Source organism: Acanthochromis polyacanthus, chromosome 4 (genome assembly GCF_021347895.1).
Source record: "Acanthochromis polyacanthus isolate Apoly-LR-REF ecotype Palm Island chromosome 4, KAUST_Apoly_ChrSc, whole genome shotgun sequence".
NCBI lineage: Eukaryota > Metazoa > Chordata > Actinopteri > Pomacentridae > Acanthochromis > Acanthochromis polyacanthus.
In genome coordinates, this window is record NC_067116.1 from 37,336,665 (window position 1) to 37,354,167 (window position 17,503).

General features: G+C 39.0%; 2 protein-coding genes across 2 annotated transcripts in view; one reads left to right on the forward strand and one right to left on the reverse strand.

Annotated features, from left to right (window-relative positions):
• On the forward strand, positions 1–10,776 carry scamp4 (secretory carrier membrane protein 4). Its single transcript, XM_022213842.2, has 7 exons — positions 1–144; positions 703–748; positions 1,805–1,933; positions 2,100–2,256; positions 7,085–7,186; positions 8,006–8,123; positions 9,168–10,776. Exons 2-7 carry the CDS (start codon positions 742–744, stop codon positions 9,354–9,356), a joined length of 702 nt encoding a protein of 233 aa, XP_022069534.1. The 5' UTR covers positions 1–144; positions 703–741; the 3' UTR covers positions 9,357–10,776.
• A 1,442-nt stretch (positions 10,777–12,218) lies between these two features.
• Positions 12,219–17,503, reverse strand: part of si:ch211-129c21.1 (uncharacterized protein LOC563087 homolog) — a 37,578-nt gene continuing 32,293 nt past the window's right edge. Inside the window, 6 exon segments of the mRNA XM_051947674.1 lie at positions 12,219–14,320; positions 15,280–15,382; positions 15,384–15,500; positions 15,688–15,719; positions 15,722–15,845; positions 17,381–17,503. Coding sequence (XP_051803634.1) covers positions 13,563–14,320; positions 15,280–15,382; positions 15,384–15,500; positions 15,688–15,719; positions 15,722–15,845; positions 17,381–17,503 — 1,257 coding nt within the window. The 3' untranslated portion in view covers positions 12,219–13,562.

The window sequence follows — 17,503 nt, forward strand, 5'->3', positions numbered from 1 at the left end:
AGTAAACTGGTGTGGAACTACACACGGTAAACGGTGCAGCGCAGCCGCAGTGCGTTTGATTCGGGGGTCGAAAAAGCGCATCCCGAATGATTCTCGGACCCCTGTGGTTGTCGACGGAAACGCGAAGAGATCAACGCTATCCCGGTAAATATGACATATCTCCGTTACGCTTTCCGTTAGCTAGCAGTGTTTGTTGTCGCTGTGAACTGTTAAGCAGCTAGTTAAATGAAGCAGCAGCGGTAGATAAAGACTCCTCTGCTCCTATTCGACTCCTCAACTGCGCGTTTAGCTGCTATCTACTGTATCGCATGGAAAGTAAACATGTGACAACTTTGCAGGGGTGTAGTTGAAATTAAAACTTGAATAATTCATATTTGTGCGTTGAAATTAGTTAACAGCTTGACTGAAGTTGGAATGTGCAGCTGAAGCCAACCGGTGGAGCCACGGGATATGTGAAAACATGTTTCAAATTAATTAGCAGTATGGGGTTTACCACTTCAGATAGCTGACGGTTAACATTAGCGTTGAATTTGTGATAAGTATTACATTTTCTATAGACAGTGAAGTAATTAAAGTGAAATCAATAAGGAATGCTGTTGCTATAATACGATTTTAAAGACTTTTGAAGTTTGTTTAATGCTTTTTTTTAGCCTGGTGTTGTATCAAAGTATGAAGGCTAACTGTTGATTTGCATGTCCGCAGGTATATTGCTATTATTCAGGGAAGAAGTGGGATTTCAATATGGCAGGTTTGTTATCTATCTATCTATCTATCTATCTATCTATCTATCTATCTATCTATCTATCTATCTATCCACATTTGTCTTCAAAAACAAGACATATTTTATCCGTAAGATTCACTTTATCCTAATTTTATTCCTCGAATATGTGTAATCAAATTTTTTTCAATAATATGCCCATATGTTTGTTATTATCATTTTTGTATGCTGGAAGGCACATTATGAGCTGAATACAGAGTCAAAACCATGGCAGAATTTTCCGCCTTGTACCTGCAGTCTCCTCTAAATCGACACGTTTTATCCACGAGTCACATTACTTTAATTTCCTTTGTCTAATTTGTGCCTTGGTAGTGGTTACAAAAAAAATATTCAAGACTCTCTCTGTTGAAAGTCAACTTTTTCACCATGCTTGAAGATTTATTGTGTGCAAAACAAGCTGTTTCTGTCATGGTAAAACATTTCCATCTCATTACTGCAGTATACTGATGTCAGTCTCAAAAACACAGATTCAGACTTCTACAAGTTGTCTGTCTAAATTCATGGCAAGGCAAACTCCTTCCCCTTTTCTTAAATAGAAACAAAAGACACATTTTATCCTTTTGTCTAGGTTAAAGACCCACCCTGGTGAAAATCTAATTTCTTATCTTGTGAACATGTTCACTTGGTGTTTTTTTTTTTTTTTTTTTACAGCAGTCGACATCATTGTTAAGAATATCCATCTTCTAACTGCTGTGTACTGATGACAGTCTCAAAAACACAGATTCAGACTTGCACGGTTTCATGCATAGCAAACCAGAAAGAATCAGTCCTTTTTTACTTGCAAGGGGTGCTTTTTGCATTCTTCTGACATCTTCTTGCTGTTGTGTAGAATAGACTAACTTCGCAACATTATTATTTTCAAAGAAAAAAACTTCTAAATGTGTAACTTTAACAGAGATGAGTTGCTAGGGGTTTAATAAATGACCAAAGATGCTTTCACACTTTCCCGCTCTTCTTCATTGTGTTCAGACATGCTGTAAAATATTCACATGTAGTATGATGATGACACTTTTGTTCCTGTTTCAGATCGGGCAAATAACTTTCCTCCCCTGCCCCGGATTCTAAAAATTAAACCATGCTTTTACCAAAACATCGAGGAGGAGATTCCTGCCCCCCATCAGCTTTTGGTGCGCAGAGTCTACATTCTTTGGATGAGTAAGTGATATCACTTACATTTTCTGGTAACTTTGTCACTTTTTTGGCTCAAGAAGAAGGAGACAGATTCCTCCTTCTGCAGCTGTTGAGAAAAAAATGACTCACTTCCCTTCTTCTCCTTCCTTCTCCTCTTCTCTCCACACCCCCAACCCTCCGTGGTCTACAGTGTATTCAGGCACGCTATGCGCTAACGTGATCTCATGTATTGCTTGGTGGGCCGGGGGCGGAAATGCCCAAAATTTTGGCTTCTCCTTGCTCTGGCTTATCCTCTTCAGCCCCTGTAGTTATACCTGCTGGTTCAGACCACTCTACAAAGCTTTCAGGTGAGTCATCACCTCATAAATTTCATGAGCAACTTCATTTAGTTTAAAGTGCACATGTTTGCATACCTTACATTATTACAATCTAACATCGTACATGTACATGCAGACCCAAATTAACTTTTAGGAATGTAAATAAAGCCACATAATTAGGCTTTGGAAATTTTTAAAAAGTATATAACACCAAACAGGATTGAGGTGAGTAGTTATCAGAGTTCAATGTTTACCCGGCCAGTGAAACTTTGAGTGGTTATAACACAGAGAAAATGGGTTGAGTTTAAAGCCTGGATTTGAAAACCTCAACAAAGCCTACCTGGTAGAAAGAATGTATTGCAAAGTAGAATAACTCGATAAGGAAATGTCCCACTCTAATAACAGCACTTCCTTCAATTGTTAGCCACACAAAGACATTAGGACAGGGGTTATATGATAAAACTTCTTAGCTCTTGTAAGTGCTCTGGTAGCTGCGTTTTAGATCATATGATGACCTCTTTTTGTTGAGGCGTGTCTTGGTGACATAACCACACAGCTTTAATGGCATACATGATTTGTTTCTCAAAAGCATTAGAAGATTTAAAATCTGTTTTCAAAGTCTTTATCATATAGGTCTGGGAAATTTGTGCAGCTGTTAAGATTACTTGAAAAACCCATGAATACTGATTTACGTGAAGATGAAGCCAGTGAGCATCGTTTCAATCTTAAGCGTGTTCAGTTGTCGTAAGTTCTTGCGCGTTTGATGATGAACCACTGGAAAACAGCTTATTTTTCTGTAGCAGGAAGACAAATTAGTTTCTTTCCTGAAGAATTAACAATCCTTTTAAAAACTACTGACGATTTTGTAAAAGGTATTCAAACTACAGTGTAAGTAAATGAACGGAAGTGAACCCTTTGGAATGATTTACCCTGTGCACTATACGCTCAATATGTCGAAATGTACTTTGTGAGTGGACCAGAGTGTGTATTTATCATACAAGCTACTTAGCAGAATATTCTCACTTCCTGAGAGCCTCATTGCCAGTTAGAGGTCTGTCACCGCAGTAACCCACCAACCTCATGAACTTTTACGGTAGTGGAAGCTGCTTTCCTGATGTCTGTCAGAATCGCCTGTCAGGTTACTGAAATCTGGTCAAATTCCCCACAGAAATCAAGAACGTGAAAATGTGCAGATGCTTCCTGTTACCTACTTGCACTAGTTTTGACCTCAGTGGAAATTGACACCTTACACCTACACCTTACTTGAAGAGTAAAAGGTGTTAGAGCTGCAATGTCCCAGACATACTGAAAGCATCCCACATGCTATAGTACGTTAGCTTAAATATTATGTTTGTCAGGAATTTTTGTCGCATTTTTGGTCTTAAAATATGGTCGTCAAGATTATGAGCAAATGTTCACAGTATAGACTTTGAAGGAACCAGTGGTCATGATTAACAGCTTTCTTCATGAGTCTACCATATACAAATCATTGAGCAGCCACATTTTTCCATGACAGGAAACCACAGAGAAAGCAGCTGCTCTTCAGAAGCAAAGAAACACTGATGCAACCCTAAAGTTTGCCAGAGAGCACTGTGCCCTATCCCACTCTGTGAATTCACACACATTCAGGTGTATTCCTGCTCAGTGCATGAGGGTTCAGATCTGTATCTCTGTCAGGAAGGCTCTGATGCAGACTTTTCTGTGCTAATATGCCTTCTTTTTGTGAATTAAAATATCAGCAGAATGTCCATAGGCCTTTGCTCACAGTTCAAGATGAAATAGGTGACGTACGTATGCGATTGTGCTGCCCCACGCAAAATGTACACAAACAAATGGGTGGTGTAGTAAAGAAATCCCCCAAAGAACTTTTTCTCCATGTGACAGAATCTGTCTGCTCACTGTTCTGGTTATTTGTTGCACATTGTAGAGTTGTGTATATGTTCAGGTGAATGTCTACTTAGGATGTACAGATGTTTGTCTGACTTTTGGTACTTTAATGTGTGTCACCATCAGAGAGTGATCAACTGAGCAACTAGTCAAACTACAATTGAAACTTTTCTTAGAAAATAGCAATGCCTGGTTTCCAAGCAGTGTGTGTTGTCACGATGATGTGTCCTCTTCCTCATTATTTACCATGTGGAGGCCTCATGAATTACACACTGAAGCTGTACATCACTTCACTCAGGCTAGTCAACTGTTTCCATATATTTGATTTGATCTGATCAGTTAAGTCTGTAAGAGTTTGATGCTTTGGCTTTAGGGTGGAGATTAGGGCCTTTGTGTTCTACATCTGTACGCCCACACACTTCATAGCACTCACACAGACAGGGCCTTGTTTGTGTTTCATGTTTTTAATTACTTCATTTTGCATTATTTAGAAACTATGTGTGATTTTCTTCCTTTGTCAAACACGTTTGAGCAGAGTGTGGCACAAAGGTTGGATTGTTTGGAAAGGCATTACATTTGGCATAAAAAAGGCACTGTGTACCAAGTTGGAAATATTGTCACGATGGTAAAGCATGGTGGAAGAAGCATCATGATTTGGGGCATGATTTCCTGCCTCTAGGCCAGTACAGCTCACAGTCTTAGAGGATAATGTCCTTTAAGATTATTTCAAACTGGCTGTCCAGCTGAAGCTAAACAAGAGATGGGTGATGTAGCAGGAAAATAGCTCTTTGCCTTCAAGTAAATCCTCCAGAGTGATTTCAAACGCAGAAAATGCTCCTTTTGGAGTCGCCCAGTCTGACTATTAACCCAATAGAGATGCTATATAAAGACCTCAAGAGAGCCATTCATACCAGATGTCTTAAGAGTATTGCTGAGCTGCAGCAGTTCTGGAAGGACAAATGGTGCAAAAGTCCTCCTGAACATTGTGCATGTCTGATTCACTGCTCCCAGAAATGGCTGTTTGAGATTATTGCTGCCAAAGGAAATTTAACAAGTTAATAACTCCAAGGGTTCTCCTATTTCTTCCAACAGCACTGAAAATGTTAAATGGTGAATGTTGCTGTTTCAGGTACATCGTGCTCATCTGTACTTGTGACGCTGATGGAGATTAGATCACATTTTATGTCAAATTCATAATGAAAACTGGTAGTTTTGCATAGTTGTTTCTGACAGTAGACCAGATGAACTTTGTCATTACTATAGGTAGGAAACTTGTAATTAGTGTTAAGTTGGTCAAAAACAAAACCTAAACTATTCTTTTGTTTTTCCCCGGGGCGTCTGTCCATCCATGTTTTTCATTTTATCATAACTTATTCGATCCTATCATTAAAAATAGCATCATTATCATCCTGGAAAGTACTGGAAAATGTGTGGTAAAATGTTAAAATTAAAAATATTTTGATAGGAAGCAATGTGGCAGAAAAGTTACATATGAAATTAAACCTCTTAGAAAGTTGCAAAAAAAAAAAAGCCTGTGTGAGTTAATAAAAGGCAAGAATTAAAAAGAATTGTGTGTTCTAAAATCTCCCAGGTGGTGATTGTTTTCTGTTTCACATCAAAGTGGAGCTTTAGAGTAAAAGCTGTTTGGATATGAAGATGTTAATTCTACAATTTCTGAAATACCCTCCACAACCAGATCACCTATAACTCTGTAAGAATCTGACCCAGGTGCTATTTCACACTTAACTAACCAGTAGTCATGATACACAAGCTTTGAATAATCCTGCTGTTTCCAGGTGAGCCATTCAGAAAGAGCAGCTGCCTCACAGTCAGCCAGTTCTGTTTACTTTCTACAGCTACTTCTGTTACCTCTATAATGTGTCAGCGACGGACAAAGCTCTCCAAACATTCTGCTGCTGGCTGTAAGAGTAAACACAAGCGTTTGAGAAACAGAAGATCGAGTAGATTACTTTTATTTTTTTTGTGGCAACGTCAGCACTACAAAAGGAAATCCAAAGTGTTACTGTAAACTCTGCTCTTTTATTTACATCCGTTTTCAGCGCTCCTGTTCCCTTCATGCACATCAACTGTTTTTTAATAGAGTTGAATTCCCAATAAAGCTGTTCTCATTTACATATTTTCCTGCTGCTCGATTATTCCACAAAAAAATTGACAAATATCCCAAAAAACATGAGTTAAAAACAACTGCTATGTTGGCGATAGAAAGTACTGGTCTCCTGTTTTTGCTCCGTGCTGTCAATCATAGATGCATTGAGAGTTTTATTCCTGAAGGGGGCAGAGACAGCAGCAGCAGTTTTTTGGGGTGAAACAGCCCTAAAAACAGAGGTTATACAGTTGAGTATTTTTTTTAGTATTTGAGTAGAAAAATTGAAATACTCACGATGGAGAGATGACATTAATCTGTTGAAAAGGAGCACAATATGTGACTTATACAGTACAAATTGCAAAATATCTTTTTGGTATCTGTTTTCCAATCACATATGGAACTGAACAGAGCGTACACAAATTTTACTCCTATAGAAATCTTGATTATATATTTCTTTGTCATGCTTTTTCATGGTTTGGTATTTTTCTGCAGTAGTAGATTGTTTGTATCTTTGCTTTTTATATTTAGTCTTTGCTTGGGAGAGTGGTCCTGTTGGTAGAAATCCTTTAATTATGACTAAACAAACATGAGCTATTGATAAGGTACAAGTCCAAAAACTAATTATGTTAAAACCAGCATCCAATTATCCTCTTTGGATTGCACTCATCATGTTTCTGAGGATGTTTCTTGCTTTTCTGTGCCGTGTTCTGTTGAGAACATCTTGTTTCATTGGGAGGTGTGTTCCCATTTTGACTCATGTTGGCAACTAGAAGCAACATCACAACAAAAATAGAGCAACTCTAGGCTTACTTGCGTGCTACTGTATCATCTCTTTGTTTTCATTTTTTTCCATGTTCCTTGTAGGGCGGACAGCTCGTTCAACTTTATGACCTTCTTCTTCATCTTCTTCTTTCAATGTGTCTTGGCCGTCATCCAGGCTATAGGCATCCCTGGTTGGGGAACATGGTGAGTTGATGCAAACCGGCTTTGAACTACTGAGGACAAGCTGTCCTCCAGTTTTTATCAGAGCAGGTCATCAGGGTTTTAAAAGTGTTCTTTTCAGTAAACGCAGACGGCAGTTCAGTTATGAAAATAAGATGGATGTAATATTAAAATACAACCATTAAGATAAGGCTTGATGAGGTGAAACTTGTTACATTTAGATTGCAAATTCATCGCCTTTCACAGTCTGTTGCTGAGTTGCTTGCAGATGATTGCTAGCAAGGTTTGTTTTACCATTATCCTCTTTAATCTAAACGTAAATTATTCAGTCTTTTTATTTCAAACATTTGGTCTTATTTTATTTAATTTGTTTTAGAGTTTATTCATTTGAGCTTCAAAGAACACGCAGGTCGATATTGTCAAAACACGCCTCTGATGGTGTTCTCACTTCATAGTTTCTGATGTGATTGTCCTAAACTCGAATGTAAGATCACTCACATTGGTATGTTTTAGAGACAAGAAGAGCATGTTGTGTCATTTTTTAAAAGCTTTTTTTGTTTGTTTTTAGCTGTGTAAGTTTTCACGCTGACAATATTTGAAATTTACCGGATAAGTTCAATAACTGAACATCTGCTTGTGATAACAACACTGTTCACGTGTGGTGCAATGTGTGTGAAGTTAGCTGATCATCAATATGCGTGTCACTGCATCCAAGTTCTCACTGCTTAATGGCTCATGAGTAACTTTTGATTACATTTTGATTAAATCCACTTTGCTAAGTGCGTACTGTCTGATACGACTAACCCCCACTACTCCATCTCACCCTCACCAACGCCATCAAAGCGGCTGGATTGCAACAGTGACGTTTTTCTCCCAAAATGTGGGCTCTGCTATAGTGATGCTTATCACAACTCTGCTCTTCACTGTGGTGACTGCCTTAATGGCACTGATTCTCCTTAAGGTGAGTGAACACGTAAGCCGTAAACACAGTTCAGTTTAGCTTTTATCTGTGTTAGCCCACACAGACACTTGTCACAAATATATACTAGTGCATCTCAAAAAATTAGAAGATTGTGCAAAAGTTCCATCACTTACTTAAGAAAGTCAGAATTTCATATATTCATATTTGTTACACATAAAGTGAAATATTTCAAGCTTTTTTTGTTAAAATTGTTATGATTATGGTTTATTTTTTCCCTGAGATTAATCAAAATAGATTTGAAATGCAGAAAGGGCTAACTTTTGAAAAATATGTTCATTTATACACTCAGTTCTTGGTAGGGCCTTCTTTACCACAAATTTCTGCATCAATGCAGCCTGGTATGACCGATCAGCCTGTGGCACTGCTGAGGTGTTACTAAAGCCCAGGTTGCTTTGAGAGCAGCCTACAGCTTATCTGTATTTGTGGGTCGGCTGTTTATAATCTTCGTCTTGACAATACCTCATATGGGGTTCAGGTCAGGTGAGTTGGCTAGAAAATCAAGCGCAGTAATATCATGGTCAGCAAACCATTTAGTAGTAGTCGTGGCTCTGGGAGGCGGGTGTTAAGTCCTGCTGGAAAAGGAAATCTGCATCTCTGTAAAGCTTGTCTGCAGATGAAAACATGAAATGCTCTAAAATCTCCTGTAGGTGGCTGCGTTGACTTTGGACTTAATGAAACGCAGTGAACCAGTATCAGTAGATGAGATTGCAACTTCACACTGGACTTCAAACAACTTGAATTCTGCACCTCTTCAGACTCAAGGACACTGATTTCTAAATGAAATGCAAAGTGTGTACAGGATTTCTGATTTTCCTGAACTATAAGCCATAATGATCCAAATTAAAGCAAAAAAAGCAGTGACATATTTCACTTTACATGTGTTAACTCTGTGATAAATTGCATTTCCACTCTCTTAAATAACTGATGGAGAACGTTAAACTTTCTCAAACTGTTTACATTTTTTGAGATGATGATGAGCTCCCTTCCTCCCGTCCACATCCCTCTTTTCATTTCATGTTGCAGGTGCACAGACTGTACCGCGGAGGAGGCGGTAGTCTGCAGCACGCTAAGGAAGAGTGGAGCACTGGGATGTGGAAGAGTGCACCGGTGAGGGAAGCAGGGTTCAACGCTGTCAGTCAGGCAGCCCAAGGCCCAAGTTTGCCCCAGTACCCCGCAGCGGTGCCGAGTTATCCTGACAACAGTCACTGGTGATGCCTGAGAATCACCTCTAGATGGAGGCAGATGTCTGGCCATTTCTGCATTGCTCAAGAAAGCACTTCACAACACCATATCAGTTCAAGTCATTTCAGTGTGTTTTTTAACAACAGGACAGAATATTCGTTAAAAGTTTTATTAAAAGAGTTTTGTTACCACAGCTGAGTAAAGCCATGTGCTAGTTCCTCTTCAAAACATGCCATTCCATTTCAGCTTTGTTTACATCTAGTCCATTAAAATGAATGACAAATATGCTCAAATGAAAGATTGATTCATGATTTAGTGTCTTGCAGATACTCAGTTTGTAATCCAGAAAGAGTGTGACCAGCTTCAGGATAGCGGTGTGAGAAGGACGTGTGCCTTATGGACCTTTATGATAGAGTAGTTTTTGTGTATGGCCAGAATTGCATGCTAGAAACTGTAGTATGCTGAAGAACAGGGTTTCTTTTGTCTTACAACAAAAGACTCTGCAAACTGCACGATTTCTTATCTGGTGGAATTCTTTTTTCTGTGTATTGTGGCAGGACTTCAGTTTATTTTTGATATGTTGTGCTTGATATTTCCACGCTTGCCTGTGATTTCTTGAAATGCGCCTTACTACTACTACTACTACTACTACTGCGTGCAGATTTTGCATGTGAAAAAATGTCTTGCTTGACTTTCGCCTTAACAAATGCTGCTTTTTGTTTTGGTAAAACTGGACTTATGCTTCAGTGAAGCAACTCTCCTGTGTGATTTGTCGCTGAGCACTGATGTGCCAAAACACTTTTGCATTATTTTGATATTAAAAAAGATGAAGTCACACCCAAAGTAGACATTATTTCATAGTCTGCCTCAGTATTTCTCAGTTTCTGTTGTTCCAAGGCTACACTGTTTGCTTTTTAGCGGCCAGCGCCCTACTGTGAAAGCACCTTATCAGCTGTTGTCGATGTTCCAGTGTCTTTCACTTTCCCCCAGATGGACTGAATTTGTGTGTTTAGTGACTACGGTGTGATTGCATGCAGCCTTTTGTGGTGTTGGAACTGACAAGGATTCTCTTATTTCAAGTGAACTGGCCTCATGTAACCAAAAGAAATGGGCACAAACAACAGGCTGATTTAAATCCTGCATGTAGATCTGAAGACATTGGATATGGCTAATTTTCTGTCATTCCATCAAATTTTTTGGTCAGCAGTTAATGTGGCGTTTAATGCAACCAGAAGCCTGTATGAGAAGTATTTGTCGCGACCAAGAGCAAAAGGTGCTTGACTCCTTGATTGACAACTCATTTCTCTTGTTACAAAAGTGTCCTTCATGGCCGACTGCCAAATCTAGTATTTTGATTCTTCTGTTATTTGATAAGTGACAAAATGAAATGGATATGTTAAAGTAACCTTTAAATATTGGAACGTTTCAATAAATATTCTTATTCACATGACATCTGTTGGAGTTGATCATTTATGAAAGTTTTAATGGTTGGTTTGTGATGAAAAAGTGATCACCACCCATATCCATAGTCAGGGGGAGTACTGACTATGGATATGGGTTTTTCAGGGCGGACACTAACGTCATTTATTGGTGATCAATAAAGGCCAACAACTAATATTTGGAACTAATATACATTACATTTTAAGTGTTTACAGAATGTGACAGCAGAGAATGTCATTCATAGTTAGGCTTCTTCATTAAGAAGGGTGTCAATAACTCAATATGTAAAATAGAAGTTGGAGTAATTAAATTGGGACACTTTCCTCTGTTTATGTGCGATCGACTGAGATTGATCAGTTTGTCTCCTGTAGTTACGTCCGCTGTTCTCTCTGTACTTCATATTCCACTGTTCCATCACTTTCATTGCCCATGTCTTAAAGAAAGTATTGTTTTTCAGACTGGTTCATGTTAATTTGTGGCTGTTTTCCAACTTAGCTACTGGCCGTTAGCATAGCTTAGCCACTGTGAGAGAAGCTAATGACAGCTAGTTTGTGGCAACGGCTTGCGTTTCTTGTTTTTGCAGTTTCTGCTTTAGAGGCACATCTGAGACCACAGAATGACTACAGACAGAGATAATAACCTACATCAGCCTTCAAGTAGTGTGTTGAATTCATCAATTATCGGCCAATAAAAATAACAACACCGATAATCGAAAAAAAATGCCAAATATCGGCCACAATAATCCATCAGGCTAATGAGCGGTATCTTCATCATGACAATGGAGAGAGGCAAGAATATGGGGAAAGAGCAGAGGAGTGACATGCATTCAAGGTCTGACCAATTGGGAATCATACCAGGGACTCACTTTTCTTGGCGTTTGTGCCCTAATCACTCTACTATCAAGTTTTCTGCCTAAGGTTTTGGATATATTTCTATGGTATTTGGCAACAGCATTATCCTTCACCTTAAGCACACTTTAAAAAGACCAATCCAGGCCTCAACAATACAAGTTGCCCAGAGCAACCAGTCTTGAACTAGTGTCCTCCGCTGGGCCTACGTGTGGTCCTGCTGCCCCTTTCAGTGCCCACTGCTCCTGTGTTACTTCAAAGAAAACTGCTTCCCTCCTCCTCTGTGTACTACATTTTCCTGTAGTACAAAGCCAAAGAGATGCTGCTCTCATATTGATTTTTTTTTTCCAGAAATGTTTGAAGAAACTGAGTGTGGGATTTAACTGAAAAGAATCCTGTGAGCATCAGAAAATAACTCGACAGCTGAAAGTAAAAAGAAATGGGCTCATTAAATCTTAGGAGGAAAAGCAGACCTGATTAACAGGAGAGAGAGCAGCTAAAAATCTGAGTTTTGAAAGTTATAAACGGCTCAACCTTTTGGAGTTTTTTTTTTTTTTTAAGAATAGAGAAACTAAGAAAAATAGTTGGCTTTAAAAACACTGAATCGATGCAATGTTTTATTAATTTATTACCTTAAAAAACTAATATATACATCCTAAATTCTGTTAATGGCAACTTGCGTATACTGCACTGTTGAATAATTGAGCAGAGACCCACTTCAAGCCTTTCATACCTACTGTGCTTGTTTCACATGAAGCACAATGCAGCTCTGAGCTCTAGCGTTAATGATAGAGTGGAGGGGGAAAAAAAACAGATTGAGGCTACATTCCTGCATTTGACTTTTTTGCGACCAAAACAAACAGGTCTGAAATAACTGAGTGTGTGTGTGTCTCTGTGTGTGGTGTTATCCCGCCCTGCAAAACCACAGGAGTATCTGCTGGAAACATCAAGACAACAAGCCCGTCACACTCAAAATCAAATTTCTCAGCTGTGGAGAGAGAGAGAAGCTAATCATCACCGACAGTTAGATGCACGTCAGATCCTCAGCAAAGTTTTTTGTTTGTTTTTTTTTTCTTATTTTTATTATGAACAAGGCAGCGTTTTTCCAGAGTTTGACACCAAAATTCTTGCATGTGATGTGTCTTGGAGTTGATTCGCTGACAGAAAAGTACGCCCACACTTTTACATTCCACTGACATTTTTGTCTTTTTCATAGTAAGACTTCAGTTTATGCTCGGAAGCTGAAATGCAGCTGTGTACCCCTGGATACCAGATCACCCTAAATGATGATAAAACATTTAATACAGTAAAATAGTCCCTTTTTTTATGGAAGATAGAGGTATAACAAAGACTGCATGAGTGGTTTTTCAGTGTTTAAAGCGGAGGTATATCTGTAGTACATCTTTTGACTGCCACCAGGAAATGAAAAAGCAGTACGAGCTATTGATTAATCATTAACACAGCCACTGACTGATGTTATAAATAAACTGCAGTATCCATTAAATGAAATGTGCTTGGAATTTAGTAATCAAAATGCTACTTCTCCATTGGCATTTACAAGATTACAACAGTATTGAGCTGAAATAAAAACATAACTGCAACAAATAAATAGTCAAAAAAAAAGAAATTTGGCTGTACACGGCAAATTATACACAAGTGTATTCACAATTTGTCATTATACAAAATATATTTATATAAAAATCTGTGTTTTTAATGATTTCCCGGAGTGAGATTTCCACCGTGTCTAATTCAGAGTGCATCAGCTGCCCGGTTACAGTATGGAAATGATAGACAGTGAAGGAAATTGGCAAGGAGAAACAGGACACCAATCAAAAGAATTTATAATGTGAAAACAGTTTTTAAGAGCTCTGTCAGTAGGAGGACACCTATAGGAAGATAATTAGTGCAGTGGTGCTGGCCCTGGACTGAATTCTATACCTCAGCAGAGTCAAATCTCTGACTCATCATTTATGTATCCCAGACCATCCAGACTTGAAATGTTGGCCATAGGTGTGAAGTGGTGCTCCCCGTTCCCTTTGAAGTCAACAGCAGTGTGATTATTATTGGCACTGCAAGGTCTCCCACACTCCGGCCCCAGGAGCTTTATCTCTGAAGTTCTGTTCTGGATGTGCATGTACTCGGCTGACTGCCTCTTCGCCTCGCTGGAGCTGGAGCTCTGCACAAACTTGAAACACTCCCAACGTTCTCGATTCCAGATCCAGAATATGATGCCCATCAGGGAGATACAGAGCAGCGACAGAACGGCCACAGCCACCTCTAGATGAGTCACTCTGCCGGTGTCGCTCTGAGTCTCAGGGGCCGGTGGCTCCTCGATCAGCACCCCCGGCCCTGGTGCTGTTGTGTTCACGCTGTGAATAGAGTCTGAGGAATTTATCACCTCGGTGCCAGGAGTGGAGCTGCCTCCCGCCTCCGGGCCGGAGTAGAGTTGTAAATGATAAACCGCCACAGTGCGGTTGTATGTTCTGCCGTTTATCTCCTCTACTGAGTCGCAGGCGTACAGCCCCACGTCTGATTCGGAGGCACTCAGGATGAGGAGGCCCCCGCTGTAGATGTAGTATTTGCTGTCGGAGTGAAGCATTCGGTCGGAGAAGCGCCAGTGAACCTGCGCCAAGTTGGAGTGAAGCTGGCAAGGCAGCTGGATGTTGTTCTGCGGAACCAGGGTGAAGTCGACAGCTGCTACTGGATCTAAAAACAAACACAAAGTTAATCCAACTTCATACTGCTTGGACTCACACAAAAAGTATTCCCATTAATGCATTAACCTCCTCAACCCCAAGCAGGTTCTAGGCGTTTTATTTACTCCTGTCACATTTTTCACTCGCTCTAGGCTCGTTTTTTAAATCCTGCCCCTCTATGGAAAACAGCACAACCACAGCTAGAAGCATACATGACTCAAAACATCCTCTGTGTGGTGGTATGCCAGAAATCATAAAAAACTAAATCAAAGTTGAACTTCTTTGATTATTTATTTACAAAAATAAAAACTAGAATCAACATGTGTCCCCACATGTGTTATATTGCTGGAAGAAAACGGTAGCTCTACTACTACTATACTTAGATTTATATTTGTTCTATCTGCTATATGTAAACATAGCCTGCAGTTCATCCCAGTTTAGCCAAAAAGTCCTTGAATTTTTGTCACATGCGGACTCACTAATGGCACAGAGGAGCCCCCTGTTTGTAGTTTTTTTTAGAGAAACGCAGCGTAATATGACGACTGTATGAACACAACTCATCCTAGGACTTCTGTGTGAAACTTCTGTGTCCAATTTTTCTAACGAGACACACAGAATTAAGTGATTTTATGAATATCACAATTTTAAAACTTAAAATTATTTTAATTTTCCCAACAGAACTCCACACTGAAAATATTTCTATTGGCTTTTTGTGATTTATAAACCCTTGATTATACTTATTGCTAATTTGGCTCAAAGCACTGCTTGTTATTTGTCTTATAACACCAACTACCTACTGACTGGCTACACCTCTTTAAAAAATATCTACGTTACAGTTGCTGTTTGCACCATAAGTCAAATTCCTTGTATATGCAAACTTTCTTTGCAATAAAATATTTCTGATCAGGACACCAGCAGGTGGGTTTTGGGGGTTCAGAAAGTGACGAAACAGCACGTAAATGAAAGTACCTGGTGGAGGACACTGTGACACGTCTCCCTCCTTTAAACTCTGAACTGCTTCATTTGAGGAGGATGACAAGCTTTTGACGGAGGAGCACTGATCGGCGGAGGAGTTCCCAGGCACAGTAAGGATCTCTGGCCAGGATACAGTCCACACAAGACTCATAGCGGCTGCAGTTACTGACCGGCATCTGGGTGGTGCCAAACTCTGAACCGGCATACAGTTGGCCCTATGATCATAAAAAAAAAAAAATGAACAAACAAAAAGTCTCTCATCTCTATTACTAGTGAAGCCTTTTACTACCTGTAAGTGGCAAATAAGTGATGATGTATTCAAAGACAACATTTGCAAAGACAAACACAGTAAATGACAATAACTTGATGGACTTGATGGTAAGCAAATTAGTCTGCTCTTACCTTGCTGGATGAGAGATGCAGAATGCTGATGGGTCGGGGTTTTCTGTCAACTGAATCTCCTCAATGATGAACATCTCTCCAGCGTAGTTTACAGACTTCTGAATGTAACCGTTTCTGTATAAAAATATAAAATGACCCCAAAATAAGCGCTTTACACATTAGTAATCATACCAAATATGTACTTTATCAGTCAGCAAAGTAAAAAGGTACAGATTAAGCAAATCTATTGGTGACTTTTGAAAATTCCACAGATAAAAACATTCTGAACCTCAAGAGCTCCTACTTGAACACACAATTTTCTTTATTTGGGTTTTTGTCTGGTGGGTTCCGGTTTAAAGTGGGGGAAATGAAATGAAAAAGGTGATGTTGTGTATAATTTCAAACTTAGATGAGTAGAAGGAAACAACCACACCACATGCTTTACCTCCACTGTGGTGCAGGGAACCCTAAAATTTTATCCAATTTAGTGGAATAATATCAATTGATGTACACAATTATTTTAATTAGTCAATTTAATTGTACTTAAACAGTGCCAACTACAACATATGTCATCTGAAAGCACTTTTATTAATATAGAAAACCCCCCAAAAACACAGTTTCCTTGGGGTCCCTTTGAGCAGCAGTTCACAACAGTTCAAGTAAAAAACTTTCTTTTACCGAGATGGAAAAAAACTCAACTGGTTTGGGTAATCACCTCTGCAGTAATTATATATTGTCACAAAGACCTGTCTCTAGACGTACCATCACAATAATGACACAGTGCTTAAATAACAGACCATAATATTGCTCATAATTGCATTCGAGCCCACAGCAGTTTTAGAGGTGTGTCCACCTTCAGTAAGAGTGAGACGTGAGGTTTTACAAACTGCCTCAACAACTTTCCTGACAAGTGTAGACGTAAGATTTAGCAAAGTCAGCAGAGAGAACTTGGTCTTCTGGTTATATGTTTTTTCCCAGTTTCCATGGCAGATCACATGTCTATAGGCCTTACAGCAGTAAGCTACAATAATGAAACAGATTTACTAAAGCACTGAAATATAGCCATACATTCTTCACATGGGACATTTTGCATTTTTCTTATTGTTTATTTTTTATTTAAGACACATTTTTTCCTATTTATCTGTCGTTGTAGTGGCAGTAACTGTGCTTTCTGCTATAACAACCAAACGTCCCTTCGGGGATTAATAAAGTGCAGTATTCTCTTCTCTTCTCAAACTTTAAATTTGTTGATTTGCAATGGACATTCACTGAAAACATCAGCAAATATACTAATCTTTGCACTTGCATAGTTCAGAGAATAGCGTAATTCACATGAAAATGTGAAACAGTTGATGTATTATTGCTTTTTCTCTGGCTGATGCATATTTAGTCAAAAGGATGTCATTTTATGGGAACAACTTCATGTTTGAAACCAGGTTTTTAGAATTAAAACTGAGCTAAGACGCTCATCACACATTTGTAACTATGATCACTTATTTCCACTGTACATTTATATTTTATTTCCTAGAACAATGTAAATATTTATATTTTATTCTTATACACTTCTACTTATGTCATATGTAGGACATACTTTTCTACTCATGTTTATTTTAAATTTCTAAGATTTAAATGGAGCACCTTTAATGGAAGCAATTCCCCCTTTTCATTTTCTAAAAGTCAGAGAATCTAGTCTCTTCCACTTCCGTCAGCTCTACGGTCTTTCACGTATTCTCTGGTTTACCTGTTCGATGAACATGACGTTGTAGCTCTGCCCATCCAGCGCCAAAACGCTGTCCACAACAATCCGAGTCAGCAGAGGTCCTCTCTTGACCAGCAA